At 52.9% G+C, this 19,135-nt stretch overlaps 1 protein-coding gene across 3 annotated transcripts; it reads left to right on the forward strand.

Moving 5' to 3' along the window:
• Positions 1-1,681: 1,681 nt before the first annotated feature.
• Positions 1,682-18,028, forward strand: NIBAN3 (niban apoptosis regulator 3). 3 transcript variants are annotated; one of them, XM_045991440.1, is made up of 15 exons: positions 1,682-2,224; positions 4,011-4,141; positions 7,378-7,503; positions 8,052-8,166; positions 9,188-9,355; positions 9,905-10,020; positions 10,093-10,197; positions 10,425-10,587; positions 11,171-11,361; positions 12,266-12,424; positions 13,483-13,599; positions 13,685-13,792; positions 14,612-14,723; positions 16,151-16,234; positions 17,633-18,028. In XM_045991440.1, the coding sequence occupies exons 1-15, from the start codon at positions 2,170-2,172 to the stop codon at positions 17,737-17,739; spliced, it is 1,857 nt and encodes a 618-aa protein (XP_045847396.1). In that variant the 5' UTR covers positions 1,682-2,169; the 3' UTR covers positions 17,740-18,028. The 3 variants fall into 3 exon arrangements, with proteins under 3 accessions (XP_045847396.1, XP_045847397.1, XP_045847398.1); XM_045991441.1 differs by lacking the exon at positions 16,151-16,234; XM_045991442.1 differs by lacking the exons at positions 14,612-14,723; positions 16,151-16,234.
• Positions 18,029-19,135: the final 1,107 nt, after the last annotated feature.

Consider the following 19,135-nt stretch of genomic DNA (forward strand, 5'->3'; position numbering starts at 1 on the left):
TGGTGCCCAAGGCTTCTTCACTGCCTCACCAACATTTGTTTTGTTTTGAAAGTAGCCTGGGGACATATCCTTTTGGTGTACACGGTTCAGCTCACTACACACTTAACTGAGCCCTCCCTGCACAGAGGAGAGTGGCAGCCTCTGTGTCCTGCTCTGCTGCGGGCCTTGTCAGAGCCTTGAATGTTGAATGGGCCGAGACCGCTCAGTCTGTGATATACTGGGGCTGCAGCATTTTCCCAGAGCCTGACTGTACTTATGGCCCACCCATCAGCCTTGTTGGGGAGACTGGTGGGCGCATGAGAGCCCTCAGCCATGTGGAGCTTTGCCAGGTTTGGGGGCTGGGCACATCCCACAGAGGCACCTGATCAGGCTGTGGGGGGTTGAAACCCTGAAGCCAAAACCACAGAAAGTGAAGTTTCCTTCAACATCTTGTCTGGGTTGGTCACTCAGATGTGTGAGTGAGGAAGTGGGACAGGGCCCCGGGGCGGAAACGTGAAGAAAAGCGGAGAAAGCAGCCCAGCCATGGGCTTGGGCAACAGCAGGTGGCCGTGCCCCCAGTGTTTCAGGCAGAAGCCAGGACAGGGGGTGCCAAGAAGCAGAGGGATGTGATGAGAGGCATGGGGACCCCACATGGGGGTCCTTTGGGGCGTGTCGCCTCTCCATTCCTCTCCCTGTAGCCGCAGCTCTCCCTGCCCCTCACTCACCTTCCCACCTGTGTTCTACTGGAACCCGTCAAACAACATTCCCACCTCAGGGCCTTTGTGTGTGCTCTGCCCACTACCCAGTAGTCTTTCCTCCAGCTTTGTGTACAGTGTGGGCCCTCACTTGCTTTAGGTCACCGTGCAACATCTCCTCCGCGATCCTGCCCCACCTCTAGTACTTTCTACCTCTTCCAGCTCCATTTTTCTTCCTTCCTTTGTTGTTATCTGACACTTTTGTTGGTGTGCCAACTGACAGTTCATGGGGGCTGGAGCCATGGTCTGTGTTGCCCACTTCGGCATCCCTGGCACACAGTTCAAGGATGACACTCGGACTGGCAAGGAGTGATGTTTGTTGAGAGGAGGAATGAATCCTGGGGCATGGGTGAGGATTACAGTCAGATGTTCCTGGTGGTTTAAGTGAAATGGAGGGTTAGCTCTTTCTCTGGAGGGAGGCCACCCAGGGTTGGAGCAATGTCATGAACTCTTCAGGGACCCCCTGCTCCTAAATCATAGTTGTGCCACTGTCACTATGTGGGGTTCACCTTGTGGTCCAAGGTGGACTGCATATGCTCCAGCCATCACATCCACCTTCCGGCCACTGGAACTCAACACTCCCCTCATTTGAAAGCCTGTGAGATTCCCATTTGATCATATTTTCAGCCTGGAGCACAGATTCTGCTCCTTCCCTCCCTCCCTTCGTCAGACTTAGGGGTGCTCTCTGCCAGGTGCTGGAAAAACAGGTGAAGGGGTAGGGAGGTCGAACTAGCCTGACCCAGTCCAGTGCTATGTGCATTGATGGAGGACAGGCTGACAAGACAGGAGCACAAGGGACGCATTGCACCAGTCCATGGTACACCAATAGCCGCCCATCCTCTTCCCTGGCCCCAGCACAGATCCCAGGAACTGGGGGTGTCTGTCCAGCTCTGCCTCCCCAGTCTGGGGTTGCTGGGGACTGCTGGGTCAGTGCTGGGTCCTCTCAGAACCCTGCATCACCCACTGGGGGGAGACAAATGGAAGTGGGCACCAGGATTTAGACACCCTGTCCCTGCCCACCGTCCTTCCCTGCCCCACACACCTGACAGCTGCTGTTTGTCCTGCCTGGCATGGGCCCTGCATCCTTCCTCCAAAGCTAGGATTCTAGGCTTCCATACCCCCAACCCATCCCTGGGGCTGCCCCAGCAGCCCCTGCAGAAACCAGCAGTTCTGAAGGCCTTGGCCCCAGGGGAACCAGGAGGACGCAGGTGCAGGGTGGGGCGGGGCAGGGGTAGGGCGGGGATTCCCTCCCACCCCGACACATTTCACACAGTGGCCATGCTCTGGCTTCCCAGGCAGCTGGTCTTAGCAGCATCCAAGCCCCTCATTGGCTACCCTGCTCCCGGGGTATCCCTGAACCCAGAAACCTGGGGGTTGTGGGAGGGGAAGGAGTGTCTGCTTTGCTCCCGAGGGAGACCCTAGAAACGGCAGCAGGATGGGTGGGCGGCCCTCAAGCCCCCTGGACAAGCGGCAGCAGCAGCACTTGAGGGGTGAGCCGGCATGGGGTGGGGTGGGAGTGGGTGGGTGGGGGTCAGGGCTGTTGTCAGACACACAGTAGGATGCCCTACTAATGTAAATTCCAGATATGGGATGAATATTTGTGTTTTGTATAAGTATGTCCCAAATTTTGCATGGGAGCATACTTGTGCTAAAGGATGATACCTAATTTATCTGGAATTCAAATTTAATTGTTGACCTATTTTTTTTTAAAGATTTTATTTATTTATTTGACAGAGATCACAAGTAGGCAGAGAGGCAGGCAGGGCTGGGAGAAGCAGGGTCCACGCTGAGCAGGGAGCCCGATGTGGGGCTCGATCCCAGGACCCTGAGATCATGACCCGAGCTGAAGGCAGAGGCTTAACCCACTGAGCCACCCAGGCACCCCAATGACCTATATTTTTATTTGGTAAATCTGGTAACCCTATTCAGGGCATGGGTTCAGGATGAGGACGAGGGACCAGGTGAGAGGTGGCTCAGCCAAATCTCCTGGGATGGTTTTACTAGGTGGAATGGGCTCAGATTCCAATTCAAGATTAAGAGTGGCTGGTGCCCTCACGTGCTTGAGCACCTAGAGTGTGCTGGGTGGTGAGGACACAGTGGGGTTAAGAATGGTTCTCCCCTCCTGGGCTCATGACCTAGACCAGGAAAGAAGATCAAGTTACAATTACAAGGATGGCAGTTGACTGATAAGTGTTGTGGGAAAACCCATAGGTTCTCCAAGTTGAGGGCAAGAAGAAGGGGTGGGTAACTGCCCACTGAGGAGCTGAGGGTCAAGCCAGGGCTGGAGGGTTGTGATGGAGTTTGTTGGTAGAAGATGTGGGAAGAGCATCCCAGGTAGGGGGAATAGCCTGTGCACAGGCATGTGGTGTGTCTTGCAAGGGACTCAGACCACCTAAGTACACACCATAGCCCTGCCCTCACTCACTGTGTGACCTTGGGTGAATGACTTTGCCTCTCTAGGTCTCATTCTCTTATTTGTAAAGCAGGGATAGCAACAATGTCTCTCATGGAACCATTGTAAGGATTCAGTAAGTTACTCTTTGCTATGTTGGTTGTTTTTGTTTTTTGTTTTCCTATGGTGGCTTAAACAAGATAAAGATTTACTTCTCTCGCCTATAGAAACGTACAGTGGCAGGCAGCCTCATATAAGTCAGACTCCTGAACTCCTTCCACATCATGGTTCTACCATGCATGGCTTCTGTGCCTAAGGCCATCTCATAGCACATAATGACTGCTGAAGCTCCAGCCATTAGGTCTGCATTCCAGGCAGCAGATATGGATTTGTTTTACATACAACCAAGTGCACACATCTTAGGGGAAGAGCTTGAAGGACTTTAACACTTGTGCAATCACTTCCTAGTCAAGATGCAGAAAGTTCCCTGGTGCTGGGGTGAGGCTTTTAAAATATTCAGAAACTCTCCCCAAGGAAAGGGCTAGAGGAAACTGGGGTGGAATGGATCTGTTCATTATCTTGATCATGGTGATGGTTTCTAGGGTGTGTAAAGGTGTCAAATTTCATCAGATTGTATGCTTTATGTAATTAAAGTTTATTGAGCATCGTTATAAATTAAGCCTGAGTCGCTCAATTCCCCCACCCCTGACCCCCACGTGGCTACAAGCAATCTGTGGATGGTGAGTGGAATCTGGAGCACGTCTTGTTGGGCAGCTTTGGGGCAAGGGCAGGAGCTCACCAGTGGCTTCTCTGCCTGTTCTGCCCTCCCCAGGCAGGTCTAGGAGGTCTTATTCTATCACCTTACTGTGCCCTTGTCGCTGCAGGCCAGGTGGACACCCTACTGAGGAACTTCCTGCCCTGCTACCGGGAGCAGCTGGCAGCTTCTGTCCTGCGACAGATCTCCCGTGAGCTGGGACCCAGGGAGCCAGCTGGATGTCAGCTGATGCGCAGTAAAGTGGGTGCCGCAGAGGGAGGGGTTGCTGAGGGAGGGAGGCTGGAGTTGCGGGGGGCTTTGGTTCACTTGCGGGCCCTCCTTCCTTCCACCTTTATCCTATAGGAGACACCAAGACCTGGGGAGACTGTTAAAAATTCATTCATTGAACAAACATTCACTGGGCACCTACAGCAGACCATGCCCTGGGATAGATATATGGGGGGGGGGGGGTTGCACAGCATTGGTAGAGGAAGGATCCTGCTTTGCACTGCCCCCCCCCAGGCTCACAGTCTGACTGGGGGAGAAGTGAGCAAACAAGTTAGCATGTCATGGTACAGGAGGACTTCTGATAGGTGCTCTGAAGACAAGATGAAAGGCAGTGTTGAGGGGTGGGGAGTTGGGGTGCAGGGAGGGCTTCTCTGAGCTGAGATGTAAAGGATGAGAAGGAACCAGATCTGGAAGCCAGAGTGGGAAGGGAATTCGAGGCAGGCGGCCCAGTCCATGCAAAAGCTCTCAAGGTGGAAAAGGCTTGCCTTGTTGATGGGGCGTGAAGCCCGCCCGCTGGACCCTCAAGCCTTTACACACATGGTACCCTCTGCCCAGGGCACTCTTCCTGGTGTTTCTCATGCTCCAGCCATGCTTCTTCCAAGAAGCCTTCCTTGATCACCACAGCCCCTTCCTGGGTTGGGTGCTTCCTCTGGGATCCCCATCCTGATGCTTTTCCAGGGAAGCCTTGGGTCACACATCTGCCTCCCTCACTCGTCTGCCCTGTGAGAGCGGGGGCCATATCCCTTGTGCCCACGTGATGACTGCGCATAGAAGGAGGTCAAGAAGAGTTTGCTGATGGAACTTAAGACTGTGGAGGGGCATCTGGGTGGCTCAATGGTTGAGCCTCTGCCTTCGGCTCAGGTCATGATCTCAGGGTCCTGGGATAGAGCCCTGCCTTGGGCTCTGCTCAGCAGGGAGCCCTGCTTCCACCTCTCTCTCTACCTGCCTCTCTGCCTACTTGTGATCTCTCTCAAATAAATAAAATAAATCTTTTTTTTTAAAGATTTTATTTATTTGACAGAGAGAGATCACAAGTAGGCAGAGAGGCAGGCAGAGAGAGAGAGGGAAGCAGGCTCCCCGCTGAAAGAGAGCCCGACGCGGGACTCGATCCCAGGACCCTGAGACACGACCCGAGCCAAAGGCAGCGGCTCAACCCACTGAGCCACCCAGGCGCCCAAAATAAATCTTTTTTTTTTTTTAAGATTTTATTTATGTACTTGACAGACAGAGATCACAAATAGGTAGAGAGGCAGGCAGAGAGAGAGAGGGGAGGAAGCAGGCTTCCCGCTGAGCAGAGAGTCCAATGTGAGGCTCGATCCCAGGACCCCGAGATCATGACCTGAGCCCGAAGGCAGAGGCTTTAACCCACTGAGCCACCCAGGTGCCCCTAAATAAAATAAATCTTAAAAAAAAAAAAAAGACTGTGGAGCTGCCCAGTCCAGCTCCAGATGTCTCCTGAGCCAACGAATGGCTCCACATGCCCTGTCCCACTCCCCCAGTCCTTGCCAGCCTGTGAAATGAGTCTTTGACCAGAGAAGAAACTGAGGCACAGAGAGGTGAGGTGACCTGTCTGAGGTCACCCTGTCAGGAAGAGGCAAGGCGTGATTTGAACCTGAAGTCCATGCTAGTTATTGGGTCCCTGCCCTAGTCAACGGCTCCAAGTTTTCCCATCTTTCTCAGATGCCTTTCACCCAGTTGCACCTGCCCTGGGCTGGAGGCTCCCCAGCCCTGTGGACACAGAGCCTTCTCTCACCTGGGGCTCTAACTGTCCTGCTTGGGGCATCACAGGACTCCAGGTGTCGTCCCCACCTGCATCTCTTGCCACCTGTAGGTTCTGGCCACTGGGCCCAGGGAACAATTGACACCGGGGTTCGAACAGTGTGAGGGGATTTCCCCTTGCTTCAGTTTGAACATTTTATAATATACTTATTTTATACATCATTTCTATAATATTTTTTAAGGATTTTATTTTTTTTAAAGTTTTAAAATTTTTTCTTTGTTTATTTGAGAGAGAGGCAGAGACGGCGAGAGAGGGGGAGGGAGAGAGAGAACAAGTGGGAAGAAGCAGGCTCTCTGCTGAGCAGAGAGCTTGATGCGGGGCTGGATCCCAGGACCCTGGGATCATGATCTGAGCCAAAGGCAGATACTAACAGGCTGAGACACCCAGGCAGCCCTCTATAACAATGTTTTAATGATATTATTATGAAAAATCTCAGACCTCAGAGAAAGTTTGGAGAACCATTCAACAAACACCTGAGTTTCTACCACCCCATCAAAGAATGAAAATATCACAAATACAGTTAATTTATTCATTGAATATTTATTGGGCACCATCTGTGCTCTGGGACCCAGTGATGAAACAAAACACACACAATTCAGGTGGCCAGGTAGTGTGAGAAGAGCAACAAAGATAATAAAACAAAGTGATGTCCCACCCTGCCCCAGGGAGGGGTCTGTGGACAGAGGACTTGCTGTTTCACATGAAGGCCAACTGCACCTGCTCCATGACCCAGCAATCCCTCTTGTATTAGTTAGCAAACACCATGTAACAACACGTCACACTGTCAGCAGCTGGAAACAACCCACGTGTATTATCTTACAGTTGCTGTGGGTCAGGAATCTAGACAGCCTCCTGAGTTCTTTCTTTTAGGGTCTCCCACAGGCTGCAATCAAGATGTTGGCTGGTGGGGGGCGCCTGGGTGGCTCAGTGGGTCAAGCCTCTGCCTTCAGCTCAGGTCATGATCTCAGGGTCCTAGGATCAAGCCCCTCATAGGGCTCTCTGCTCAGCAGGGAGCCTGCTTCCCCCACCCCCGCCTGCCTCTTTGCCTACTTGTGATCTCTTTCCCTCTCCCTCTCTGTCAAATAAATAAATAAATAAGTAAAATTAAAAAAAGAAAAAAAAGATGTTGGCCAGGGGCTCTGGTCTCATCCGAGGCTCAAGTGGGGAGTGGCCTGCTTCCGAGTGATGAGGGGATGACAAAGCGTCTGCTTCCCAGGGCTGTGGGAGGGAACTAAGACAGTTTGTATTTGGAAGTGTTCCAAACAAGTGCATGGTCTTAGCACGTGAGAAAGAAGAGCAGTGCGATCACAGCAGTGCCTGAGTCCTGTACTTGGTGGTGCCTGGGATGGGTGGAAGGTGTTTTCTAAGTGATCTGGACGTGCGGACACTGATCTGGGCCCCCGGCATCCACTGGTCCCTCCTCCTGCAGAAGCTTCCCCGAGTCCGTGAGCACCAAGGGCCTCTGACCCAGCTTGGGGGCCATCCGCCTCGGTGGCAGCCGATCTTCTGTGTCCTGCGTGGGGACGGCCGCCTGGAGTGGTTCAGCCACAGGGAGGTAAGCAAGTGGCTCTTGCCCCTTCCATTCTGGCCTCACTATCCCACTCCCCTCAGCAGCTCCCAACATGGTCCTCTTTCCTTTCTTCAGTCACCTAGTATGAATTGAGGGTCCCTGTGAGATTGGCCTGGGAGGGGTGGCCATCTCTTGCTGGGTTGGGGAGGTAAACTGAGGTCCAGGCCAGGAATAGGGATTTACTCATGGTCATCAGCAGAGCTGAGGTTGAAACTGTGAGAGTCCTTTGTGCATCACATCTGCTGGGGAATTCAAGTCACTTGTGCCCCTGGGACTCAGTTTCCACTTCTGTGAAATGGGATGATGGTGGTCCAGGCCACATGGGGCTGTGAGGAGTCAAGGAGATAATCCTTATACAATATTTGGGACTAGCCTAGCACACAGTGGGTGGTGGTGCTTGACTACAGGGAGGGAGGGAGGGGGTGTGGAGGACTTCCCTAGTGAACCCCAAGCCTTCTCCTGATCCCACAGTTGGGACATGGAAGGCCCAGTTTAGACCTGTCCCAAGCTGGTTCTCTGGATGACTTTCATAGGAATATGAAAATGGGGGCCATCCCCTGGGTTCCACGACCTTGACAGGGTATACTGTCCTGACTTCCCAGCGTGAATATCTCCGCCTATTGGACACTCTCTGCCCAGATTCCTCAGGTAAGTTTCCTGGGTCCTCAAGAGCAGATTTCTTTACCTTAGAATTGTTGACAGTTGGGACCAAATCATTCTTTGAGGGGGGGGCACCCTGTGCATTGTACCATGTTGAACAGCATCCCTGGACTCTACCCACTTGATGCCAGTAGCATTCCCCCCCCTCCCGCATGAGAGGTATGACAATCAAAGATATCTCCAGACATTATCAGGTGTCCCCTTGGGGCAGCATTGTCTTTGGCTGAACACCCCAGCTCTAGCAAGAAAAATATCCTCTCTCATCAGAGAGAGAAGGAGAGTTAGAACCTTGGACAAGAATCCAATTAGCAAAGGTAAAACAGTAAAACCTGGTGTCAGTGAGCATGTGGGGAGATGGGCATTGGTGGGTGGGCTAAGGTTGAAGGGCTGGGGTGACCAGGGATTTATACCTTCTGGATTATTCCATCTTAGTGTGGTCCCATGTATCACCCTGGAAATCAGAACCAAACACTGAAGATTTAGGACACCCCAAATTAATTAACCAAAAAGAAATTCACTTATTTTGCCCCCACAATGGTGCCCCCAACAGTCCTCTCAATATCTCATTGGTATCACTTTTAAGCCCATTTTAGAGGCAAGAAACTTGAGTTTCAGACAGAGAAACTGCGCCCTACACATAGAATGAGCAAATGATTTGGCCGGGTTTGAATCTGGACCTGGCTGAGACCCGGGGGCAAGCCTGGCTCAAATCACATGCCAGCTCAGCTCCATTAGCGGTGGTTGCCCAGGCCTCTGGGTTAAGGCCAATACTGAGGCTGGGAAACAATGCTGGGATGGATTGCTGATGTCCATCGTGGGCCCACCTCTGCCTGGGACTGAGCAAGAATAAGGAGAGTGCAGTTATGATGGCATGGCTCATCCTTACCGAGCAACTGCGCAACCCCATGGCTCCTCTCAGCCCGTCACGGGTGTTTTCTTCTAGTGAATGAGTGATTGTAGAGTGAGTGCATGAATATATATAAAGACAATCTCCTCTGCCCACTTGCAGGAGAGCATACACAGGAAGAGTCTGACCCCCTCCTGGAAATGCCGGTGAACTTCCCCCTGTTCCTCCAGCACCCCTTCCGCCGGCATCTGTGTTTCTCTGTAGCCACAGGAGAAGCACAGCGAGCCTGGAGGCTAGCCCTCCAGGGTGGCATCCGGCTTCGTGGCACAGGTGGGTCCTGGGAAAGGCCAGGCAGCAGTCCGTCAGGAGCTCTGCCCCGCTGGCTATGCGGTCACCTCGAAGCTTCTAGTTTCCTTATGAAATGGATTGTGGGGGGAGACAGAAGCGACAACAGGCAGGTACAAGCAACCAGGGCTGCAATGGGGACGCAGCCCTGAGGCAGCTTAGCCTGGGAGATCAGGGAGGGCTACACAGAGGAGGGGAGGAAGGGATGTCAAGACTGGGTCTGACAAGGATAAGGAACCAGCCGGCTGAAGAAGGGGAACAGGACCAACACATATATTGAGCAGGTTGTTGAGTGCACAAATGTACCTTTGTGGAGGGGTAGCGGGGGATGGCGGTGCAGCCTGGGCTGGTGATGGTCCTGGGGCACCGTGTTCCCTGCAAATGGCACTGCTCAAGCAAAGGTCTGGAGGTGGTGAGCCTGGGCGTTCTGGGACCCGGTGAGGAGGTGGAGGGCTTCCTTCCCGGGCGATGGGGAGCCAGGCGGAGGCGAGAGCAGGGGAGGAGTGGGATTGCCCTGAGGCTCTGCCCCCTCAGTCCTGCAGCGAAGTCAGGCCCCCGCCGCTCGTGCCTTCCTGGACGCCGTAAGACTCTATCGGCAGCACCAAGGCCACTTTGGCGACGACGACGTGACCCTGGGCTCGGACGCCGAGGTCAGTGCCGAGCAAGGCCGTTCCCGGGACCCCCTAGGCCCACCCCGGCGCTCACGGTCCCCTCTCCCGCAGGTGCTGACCGGGGTGCTGATGCGGGAGCTGCTGCCAGCGCTGCGAGCGCAGACCCTGCCCGGCCTGCGGGGAGGCAGGCGCGACCGTGCCTGGGACTGGACCGAGGTAGGCGCGGGGTCGCGGAGGTGGGGCCGGGACACGCGAGGGGTCGCGGAAGCGGATGGGGGCCCGACCCCGGGGCCCATCTTCCCCCTCCTCTCGTCTGTCCCCTAAACTCTTTCCGCGTCTCTCTGCGTCTCCGTCTCATCTCTCTGTTCTCTCACCCCCCGCCCCCTCACTGTTCCCTCCTGGTCCTCTGGCCCATGTGGGGTCCCCTCGGCCGGGCCGGGCAGCTCCTAGACGCAGTGCACGCCGCCGTCCTTGCGGAGGCCTCCGCCGGGCTCCGCGCCTTCCAGCCGGAAAAGGACGAGCTGCTCGCGGCCCTGGAGAGAACCATCCGTCCCGACGTGGACCAGATATTGCGGCAGCGGGAGCGCTTGGCGGGGAGGCTGCAGGGTGAGGCCTGGGGGCCGGGAGCCTGAGAGGTGGAAGGAGAACCAGGCGGGTGTAAGGGTGGGTGTAAGGGGTGGGGCCAAGAATTCGGACCCCAGACCCAGCAGGGCAGGGCAGGGTGGGAGACAGGGTGAGAGAAAGGGTGAGCACAAGGGACTAGGCCTCGTGGGAGTCTGGGCGTGGCCGAGGCTCCGAGATGCGAGACAAGGGCGGGGTCAAGAGGGAGGTCCGCGGGTGGAAAGGCGTTGGGTTAGGGATGGAGCGAGGGACACCCAGTCGGGAGACTGGTGGAGGCACAGGCAGTGGCCAACCTGACTCGGGATATCCCGGCCAGATGGCGGAGGCTCCCACTCCGCTCAGTAACCAAGAGAACCGGCTTGGAGGCCGGGCTCTGCCTCTGGGCCGTGGGACTTTGCGGTGACTGCTGCCGTACTCCAAACCTCAGCTTTCTCCTGTATAAAATGGTAAAAGAGGGTGCTCAGAGTCTGAGTTCTTGTCCTCCTCCTCGTGCTGAGCCCGGGCCACCTCCATGCCCTTTGCGGAGCACTTTGTGCAGGAGACCCAGGCTAGTGTCCTCCACTCCCAGTCGAGGTCCAGCGCCCCCTGGAGTCGTGCCTGCACGGAAAGGTGGACACACAGCTGTCCCTGGTCACGCAGAAGCTGCTGAGCACCATGGAAGCCATGCTCTCGGCAGTGCAGACTCTCCTAGTTCAGGGCATGGACCGCCTGTCTCGCCATCTGCGTGGGAGCTCCTCTGGCACGCAGCTGCGCAAGGAGGTGAGCTCCTCTGTGTGTGTGTGCGTGTGCGTGTGTGTGTGTGTGTGTGTTCATTCAATGGACAGTTTATTGGCTTTACAGAAGAGTCGTGTGAACGCTTTCCGCTTTCTGTTTGAAAACCTCTTTTGAAAACCTTTTCTTAACTTTGTTGTAGGCTGCTTTTTACTTATTGTAGACCACTATGCTATGGTCATTGGGGCCACAGTTTAAAACATGGTTGGAGAGAGGAGTAAAATGACAAGAGTAGCATTTTAGCAACATAAGTTTGGAGCCACCTACCTTCAGATTCCTCCTTTTCCCATTCCTTTGTTGTCAGAGGCCACCCCATCCCCTAAGCCAGTGAATTCTGCTCCATGCAGGCCACCTCAGTTTTTCTGATATTAAATGAAAACCGACTAAGTGCCAGGAAAACTTGAACTCATCAAGCTTCCATTTCATAATCATCCCTTCCAGGAACTTTCCCTGCTCCCTCTCTGCATCCGCAGCTATTTGTGTGGCCCTCCTCACAGATGGGTTTACACACCCCTGTAGTTGTTTGTCTCTAGTTTATCTCCCCCAACTTCTCTGCGAGCTCCTTGAGGACACAGACCATATTGGATTACTCCATTTCTGCAGCTGCAGAGCTCCCCAGCACAGAGAGGGCATCAGGTGGTGGGTATAGGTGTGACAAGGGCTGTGCCTATCTCCTCTCAGTCATGCCAGCACTGCATGTTATCCATTTTTTCAGGTTTTACCATTTTATGTTCATCACACCATACCCGTTACTTTTATTATGCATTTTCTGGGTGGCTGAGGTGGGATGTGTTTTTATTTGTGTTTCTCCTACTATGAATTGGCTGTGAGATCCTTGGCCTTTTTTTTCCATTGACTGATGGTATTTTTCTCACTTGCCTGGGGAGCCCAGGTTTACTCATTTGGGGAGATGCCATGGGACCCAGAGCTGATGCAGACCTGCTACCGTGAGGCTGAGAGAAGCCAGGGGCGCTTGAGGCAGCTGGTGGTGCCATTTGGCTTCTTTGGAACACGGAGCCTGATATTTGGGGCCCAGGATCTTGCCCAGCAGGTGAGGGGGGAGTGGGAGGCTGAGGGAGGCGGGGGCAGCCACGTCCACTGAACAGGTGCCAAGAATGTGCTGGGGAGACCATGATGACCAACAGACCTGGCCTCCCTCCCTGGGCTCACTGGCGGGCAAAGTTGTGGTGGGAACACATGGGGTGCTGTGGGAGCCCTGGGGAGGTATGCGATTCATCTCCAGTGTTAGGAGGAACTTCAGGAGGAGAGGACTTCTGAACTGAGGCAGCAGGGGGGGAAATGGATGGGCTGTGTCCTGGGTAGAGGGAATAGTGTGAATCAGCACCAGGAGGTGAGGGAGTCTATCTGCATTTGGGGAAAATGAAGCCATTGGAGATATTGGGTTGTACGTTTCAAGTGAGAGCAGAAAGGTAGGGATTTATGCCAGCAAGGTGGGTGGGCAGATGGGTCAGGGACTTGAATATGGGGCTAAGGGGCCTGGCTCTGTCCTGAGGGCAGTGGGGATCCCCAGCAGGTGTGTTAGCAGGGGAGGGGCATGACCAGATTCGAGATTTAGGAAGCCCTACCTGATGTGGGGAAGAGGGACTGTTGGGGGCAGGATTAGAGGAGGCAAGAAGGAGGCCTGAACCAGAATGGGTGCCGTTGATGGAGAGAAGGGGGGTGCATTTGTAGGCCAAGGGAATGGGACCTGCTAATTGACCTGGTGGGTGAAGGAGACAAGGATTGAGAAGACCAAGCACTGTCTCGTACAGTTGTTCAATTTGTACACTGCACAAGAGTTCAGCACTTTAGCACTCAGCTAAAGAGGTGGAACTCCGACCAGCTCTCTAGTCCCCAAACTGAGCACCCTGGCACCATCCTCCAGAGGGGGGGGCACTTTCTGCTAGATTACACATAGGTTCCCACTGACTGCATGACTCCCAGGTCCTCAGTGGAGGAAGAAGTTGAGACAAAAAGGAAGCGGGGGGGGGGGGGGGGAGTGGCCGATCAGGTTAGTCTGCATGCTGAGAAGGGCCAGCCGGGTAGGCACAGGGCCCAAGAGGCCAGAGCATGGACTCCCGGGGGGCTTATGAGATGCTCTTTCCGCAGCTTATGGCTGACGCTGTGGCCACCTTCCTACAACTGGCGGACCAGTGTCTGACCACAGCCCTGGACTGCACCCAGGCTGCCCAGCAGCTGGAGAAAGTCCGGGGGCGTGTGCTGAAGGTGAGGTCCACTGGGTGGGCATGGCTACTCCCATGGCCTGGGTACTCCGATGGCCCCTGGACCGGCTGCTGTGTGTGTCCGGCAGAAGTTCCAGTCAGACAGTGGCTCAATGCAGAGAAATTTTACCCGTGGGTGGCTGCTCTCCATCTTCTTGCCCTTTGTGTTACGCCAGCTGGAGGGGAGCTGCACAGTGGTGAGTAAGAGGGCATGCATGCGCAGTCCTAGAGGACAGCCAAGGGTCTCTGTCTTTCTGTGAAGCGGGCAGAGTACTCTCTCCCTCGGAGTCACTGTGACGATAAGAGACTCTTGTTCCCTAGCCCTGTGGTTGGGATGTATGGCTCTTTGGGCTCCCACAATGCCATCTGCTTATCCCATGAGAGTGCTCAGTGTCTGTCATTTGAGAGCTGGGGGGGGGGTGGGCACACCCAGGCATTTTGCATATCAGCAGGTGACATGGGCCTTAGGGAAGTGGAGAGGCAAAGAGGGAATTTGTGTCTCTTGGGGGGTGTGCCGGATGGTCAGGGAGGCTCTCGCTGAGAACGACACTTGAGAAGCAGGGAACTGAGGGCATGAGCCATGTCCTGGGGAAGCATGGTCCAGGCAGAAGACACAGCAGGTGCAAAGACCCTGAGGTCAGTCAGTGTCTGGTGTGTTGGAGGAATAGTGAGGAGGCGCGCATGGCTGGAGCTTGGTGAGTGAGGGCATGGGAAGGGGGTGAGAGAGAAGGTCACAGGGGCCTGGTCACACAGGGGCATCAGGGAGGGGTCTGCCTCAGTGGCTGACAAGATCCTCTCGCTGGGAAAGATGGGTGGGAGGGCTAGCGGAGATGCCTGCCCTATGCTCAGTAAGATGTGATGTGCTGTTTCATTGATCCCCACAATAGCCCGAGGGCATATGGATCAAGGAGTCCAATTTAGAGATGAGAAAATTTAATCCCAAGGCCCCCCCAGCTAAGCAGGGTCAAAGTTGCCTCCCTCCCTCCAGACTAGCCCCTCAGCCGCCTCTGTTCCAGGAGCTGCTTGAGTTCGAAGGAGACGTCCTTGCCGTGGGTAGCCCGGCCCTGACTGTCAAGGGCATCTATAAAGACATTGTCCAGGGGGTCCTGCTGCAGAGGGTCAATGGAGGTAAGCCCCATTCCTCTATGCCTCAAGGAAGCCTGGTGACCCCTGGCTGTGGGTAGCAGCCTCTACCACATTCGCTATCACCTCTTAATTCCTGTCAATGCTAGCCCTTTGATGGAGGGTAGGACTGGGACAGATGGGGACTGGGCTGAGCGAGTGATGGCAGTTCCCTAAAGGAGGGGGCGTTGGAACAAGGCTCTGAGGAGTGTGTAGGAGTTCTCAGGATTGGGGGAAGGAGGCGAAATGCAGAAACTGGGGGTAGACATTTATATTTATTTATTCAGCAACTCCCTGTTCTTTCCGGGCTGACATTGAAGCCCCCAGAGTTCTTGGATCTTCTGGGCTGGGCAGCGGCTCCAGAACCCTCTCTTCTCCTTCTTGCTTCATCAGTTTGCACATGAGCCAGTGCCTGAGACTGCAGAAACATGCGCTGCGATGAGCCATGTGAGACTGAGGGATTGGCTTGGCATCCACGTGGCTGATGCAGAGGGCATGAAGGAGAACGGAAGGAGAGGAGGCTGCTGGGGCAGGTGTGCAGGGCTTGAAATAACAGGCACAGGAGGTTAGGCTTTATTGAGCAGGCAATGGGGAGCCATGGAGGGTGTGTGAACAGAGGGCAACAGTGACCAGACCGGAAGCCAAGGAGGAGGCTGAGGGCACAGTCCTGGAGGCAAAGGACGGATTCTCCCCTTTCTTGGGAGAAAGCCAAAGACAGTAGGGTTCTGGGAACCAGTAGGTAAAGGTGAGGATGTCTTTGGTCCTTGGGCATCCAAACAAAAAAAACCCCTAAGGGGCGCCTGGGTGGCTCAGTGGGTTAAAGCCTCTGCCTTCAGCTCAGGTCATGATCCCGGGGTCCTGGGATCGAGCCCCACATCGGGTTCTCTGCTCTGCGGGGAGCCTGCTTCCTCCTCTCTCTCTGCCTGCCTCTCTGCCTACTTGTGATCTGTGTCTGTCAAATAAATAAATAAAATCTTAAAAAAAAACAACCCTAAGTTCCCTTAGAAAAGGGACTTTTCTTTTTTTCTTTCTTACTTTTCTTTTTGGAAAGGGGCATTTTCAATGGAGGAAAAACTATTCTCTAATGGGGGGGAGGGGTGGAAATCCAGAAACAGGTAACCTCAGAGAGTTTCTGTCCTACAGGTTTTACAGGTAGCGGTATTCTATCCTTAATTGACTTGTAATGTCTGCTTGGGATGCTGTGTTGGCAGGTGGGACTGGTAGGGGGCTCAGTGAAGGGGTGGGGATCGGCTAGCCTTGTCTGCTGTGGGCACAGGTACGGAGAAGTAAAGAAGCCTCAGAGAGGCTTATTTGAACCACTTGTTTTGGATTCCTGGTTGAGATGTTTCCTCCCATCCTTTGCCCTCTTGTGACCTCTCTGAGGGAATGCATGGAATCCCCAGGTGGGTCCAAGGGTTTATCTCTTGCTTTAGAATTGAAAAAGGCCCTTGGCGCCAGTGACATGTCCTACACTCCGGATGGCTGCTCGGAGGCCCCATGGGACCAGACAGGAGTAGGTGAGGACGTCACAAGCTCTTGGATCATGCCAGTGAATTGTTGGGAAGTAGGGGGGCTTGGCGTGGGGTGGGAGGGATGGTTGTAAGTGTGGATTCCTGGGTGGAACAACATATACCTTATCTCCTGACCCAGCTGGCTGGCCAAACTCATGGAGTCTCTTCCAGTTCTCAACACTGCGAGGGGAGACTGTGGTGATGGGAGCCTTGGGGCCACTGCAAGCAAGGGCTGTACTAGGAGATGGGTATAGGGAGCCAGGCTCAGGGCCAGGGCAGCCTGGCCTCCTGCTGCAGGATCCTATAGCGAACTCTTTGTTGGAGTAAGAAATGCATGTAGGGCTGTGGCTGACGCTGCTGGCAGGGCAGGGATCCTCAGCTCCAGTCGTGAGATGGAAATGCATCATGGGGACTTCCCTGAGATGAGGCAGAAAACAACTGGTCCACCTAGAAGCAGACCAGTGGTCAGGACAGCTGTAACCTGGATGTTCAGAACCCAGGGCAGGTGCAGGATTCTGGAACAGCTCACAGCTCAGTCCCCTTGAGTGTGGCTGTTGAACCCACCCAGCTGAGCACCCCCATACTTTTCACCCACAGAAACTCTGAGATAATGTGTGTTGTTTTTAGCTGCTAAATTTTGGGGTCATTTGTTACACAGCAATAGCTAACTGATACACTCATACATTGCTGATCTGGGCTAGTCATAGTGATCGTAGTCGATCACTGTAGACAAACTGAAGAGTATACACAAGTGTGGGGATAAATGGAGATTAAACTGTTTTAGAAAGACTTCTGGGGTCAGAATATTTGGGGATTCATGAGCGAGAATGAAGGATTGAAAACGGGCCCCTTAATCCATATAACCAGAATGTAACCAATGATGGCTGTTTTGCTTCTAGTCTTCCAACTGTCAGTGCTACAGGGAATGACCTTGTACATACTTTCCAGGAATGCGCAGATCTCTGTGGGTAAATCCCCCAGTGTGAAATCTCAGAGAGTTTCGAGCCTTTGTGTTTGGCATTTTAACAGCAGTTTCCAGAGCACTCTCCACCAGCCTGGTCCCACCTGGTGCCCCTCACCCATGTGCAGGTGGCCCATTTCCCCAGCAGCATAGGCTACCAGCTGACTGAGAATTTCTCAGATCTTCTGAGTGAATAATGGTGTCTTGGCATCATTTTTACAAGCATGTCTTGTTGGAGATGAGATTAAGCATCTTTTTGTGTGTTTAAGAACTATTTTAGCTTCTTTTCTGTGAAACTTTGTTCCTCTCCTTGGCCCACGTATCTCCTGGGTGCTTGTCATTTTCTGCTCAGTTTCTTTACTAGGCTTCCATGTCCAGAGCATTTATTTTGTGTCAGGCATTTGATATGTTTTTGCCTCCTGATGATACTTTCTATTTTACAGATGAGGAAGCTGAGGCTCAGAGAGGAACTCGCCCTGGGCAGCCAGGCTCTGGCACCGAGGTCCAGCCACCCTGCCCAATGCCTCCTCCCAGAACATTCTGCAGTTGAATCTTTGGCCACTTCGGTCCTTGTTCCCATTGGGTAAATGTCTACTAGTAGAATTTTAGAGTCAAGCATATGCACCATTTCGAGGCTTTTATAACCCTCATACCTCCACTTCATTCCTCTCCAGAAAAGCTGGCCTCTTTCTTATACTCCCATCAACAGCATTTTTGCATATTCTCCATATCCTTTCCAAACACTAGACAGTTTCATAAATAAAAAAAGTCAATTTGAGACACACGCATGCATTTCATTGTTTAGTTTGAATTTCATTCATGGTGGCACTGAACCTAAAAATATGTTTATTGGCCATTTTTATGTTTGTGCTTTTGTTTTGTTTTGTGGTTTTTTTTTTTTTTTTTTTTAAGTGAATTGCCTGTTCATGACTTTTCCCTACTTTTTTCTTCAGGGGGTTTTACCTTTTCTTATTGATCTCTAATAACTCTTTTTATATTAAAGCTATGAATGCTTTGTTATACAGGTTACAGGTGCTTTTATTCTCAACCTGCTGGAGACCTTTTGGGTTTGTTTATTTGCTCCAAATTTTAACTTGGTATCAAGTTTCCCAGCTGAGAGTGAAGCATTTGCTGACTTCCCTCTGCTTGCCAGAAGAGTCATCTGTCTCTTTGGGGTTTGGCAGCTTCTCCCTATCACAAGCCTTCCAGCTGCTTCCGGAGCAGATTCCGGAGGGATTTCCCCAGGGTGCTTCTCTGGTTCAGCTTTCAGAGGGGGATACGCATGCTGCATGGAGATGGTTTCTTCCCATTCCTCCCTGGAGTTTTTAGCCTCCCAAAGAGAAAGATTTTCTTCACTTTTCCTGATGTTACCCTCCAACTCAAACTTCTGAGATACATTTGTGTTTCACAGCCCTTGTACATCTGGGTGGGTTTTTTGGTTTTTGTTTTAATTTTTAGCCCAGAATGTAATGCTAATTCTAAATTCTAAATTTTAGCCCAGAATGTAATGCAAAATTGGAACAACAAGAACTTGTCATCCTGCCCTCTTTGAGAAGATCACTATTTGTGGGGTGCCTGGATGGCTCAATGGGTTAAGCCTCTGCCTTCAGCTCAGGTCATGATCTAAGTAAGTGTCCTTGGCTCAGCAGGGAGCCTGCTTCCCCCACCCCTTCCTGCCTCTCTGCCTACTTGTGATCTCTGTCAAATAAATAAATAAAATCTTTAACCAAACAAACAAACAAGCAAAAAAAATCACTATTTGCTTTTGGTTCCAAAAACTTTCAGTCTTTTCTCAGTTGATCAGGGTATGGGATGTGTCTTGTCACTCTGTTTTTCTCACTTAATACGAGTGATCTTTCCTTGTCAGGCCTATAGACTGTAAAATTGTTTTTTGCCATTTTATTACAGAAAGTTTCAAATACACCCCAAAAGCACACCCCTGTGTG

Source organism: Meles meles, chromosome 20 (genome assembly GCF_922984935.1).
Source record: "Meles meles chromosome 20, mMelMel3.1 paternal haplotype, whole genome shotgun sequence".
Taxonomy (NCBI): domain Eukaryota; kingdom Metazoa; phylum Chordata; class Mammalia; order Carnivora; family Mustelidae; genus Meles; species Meles meles.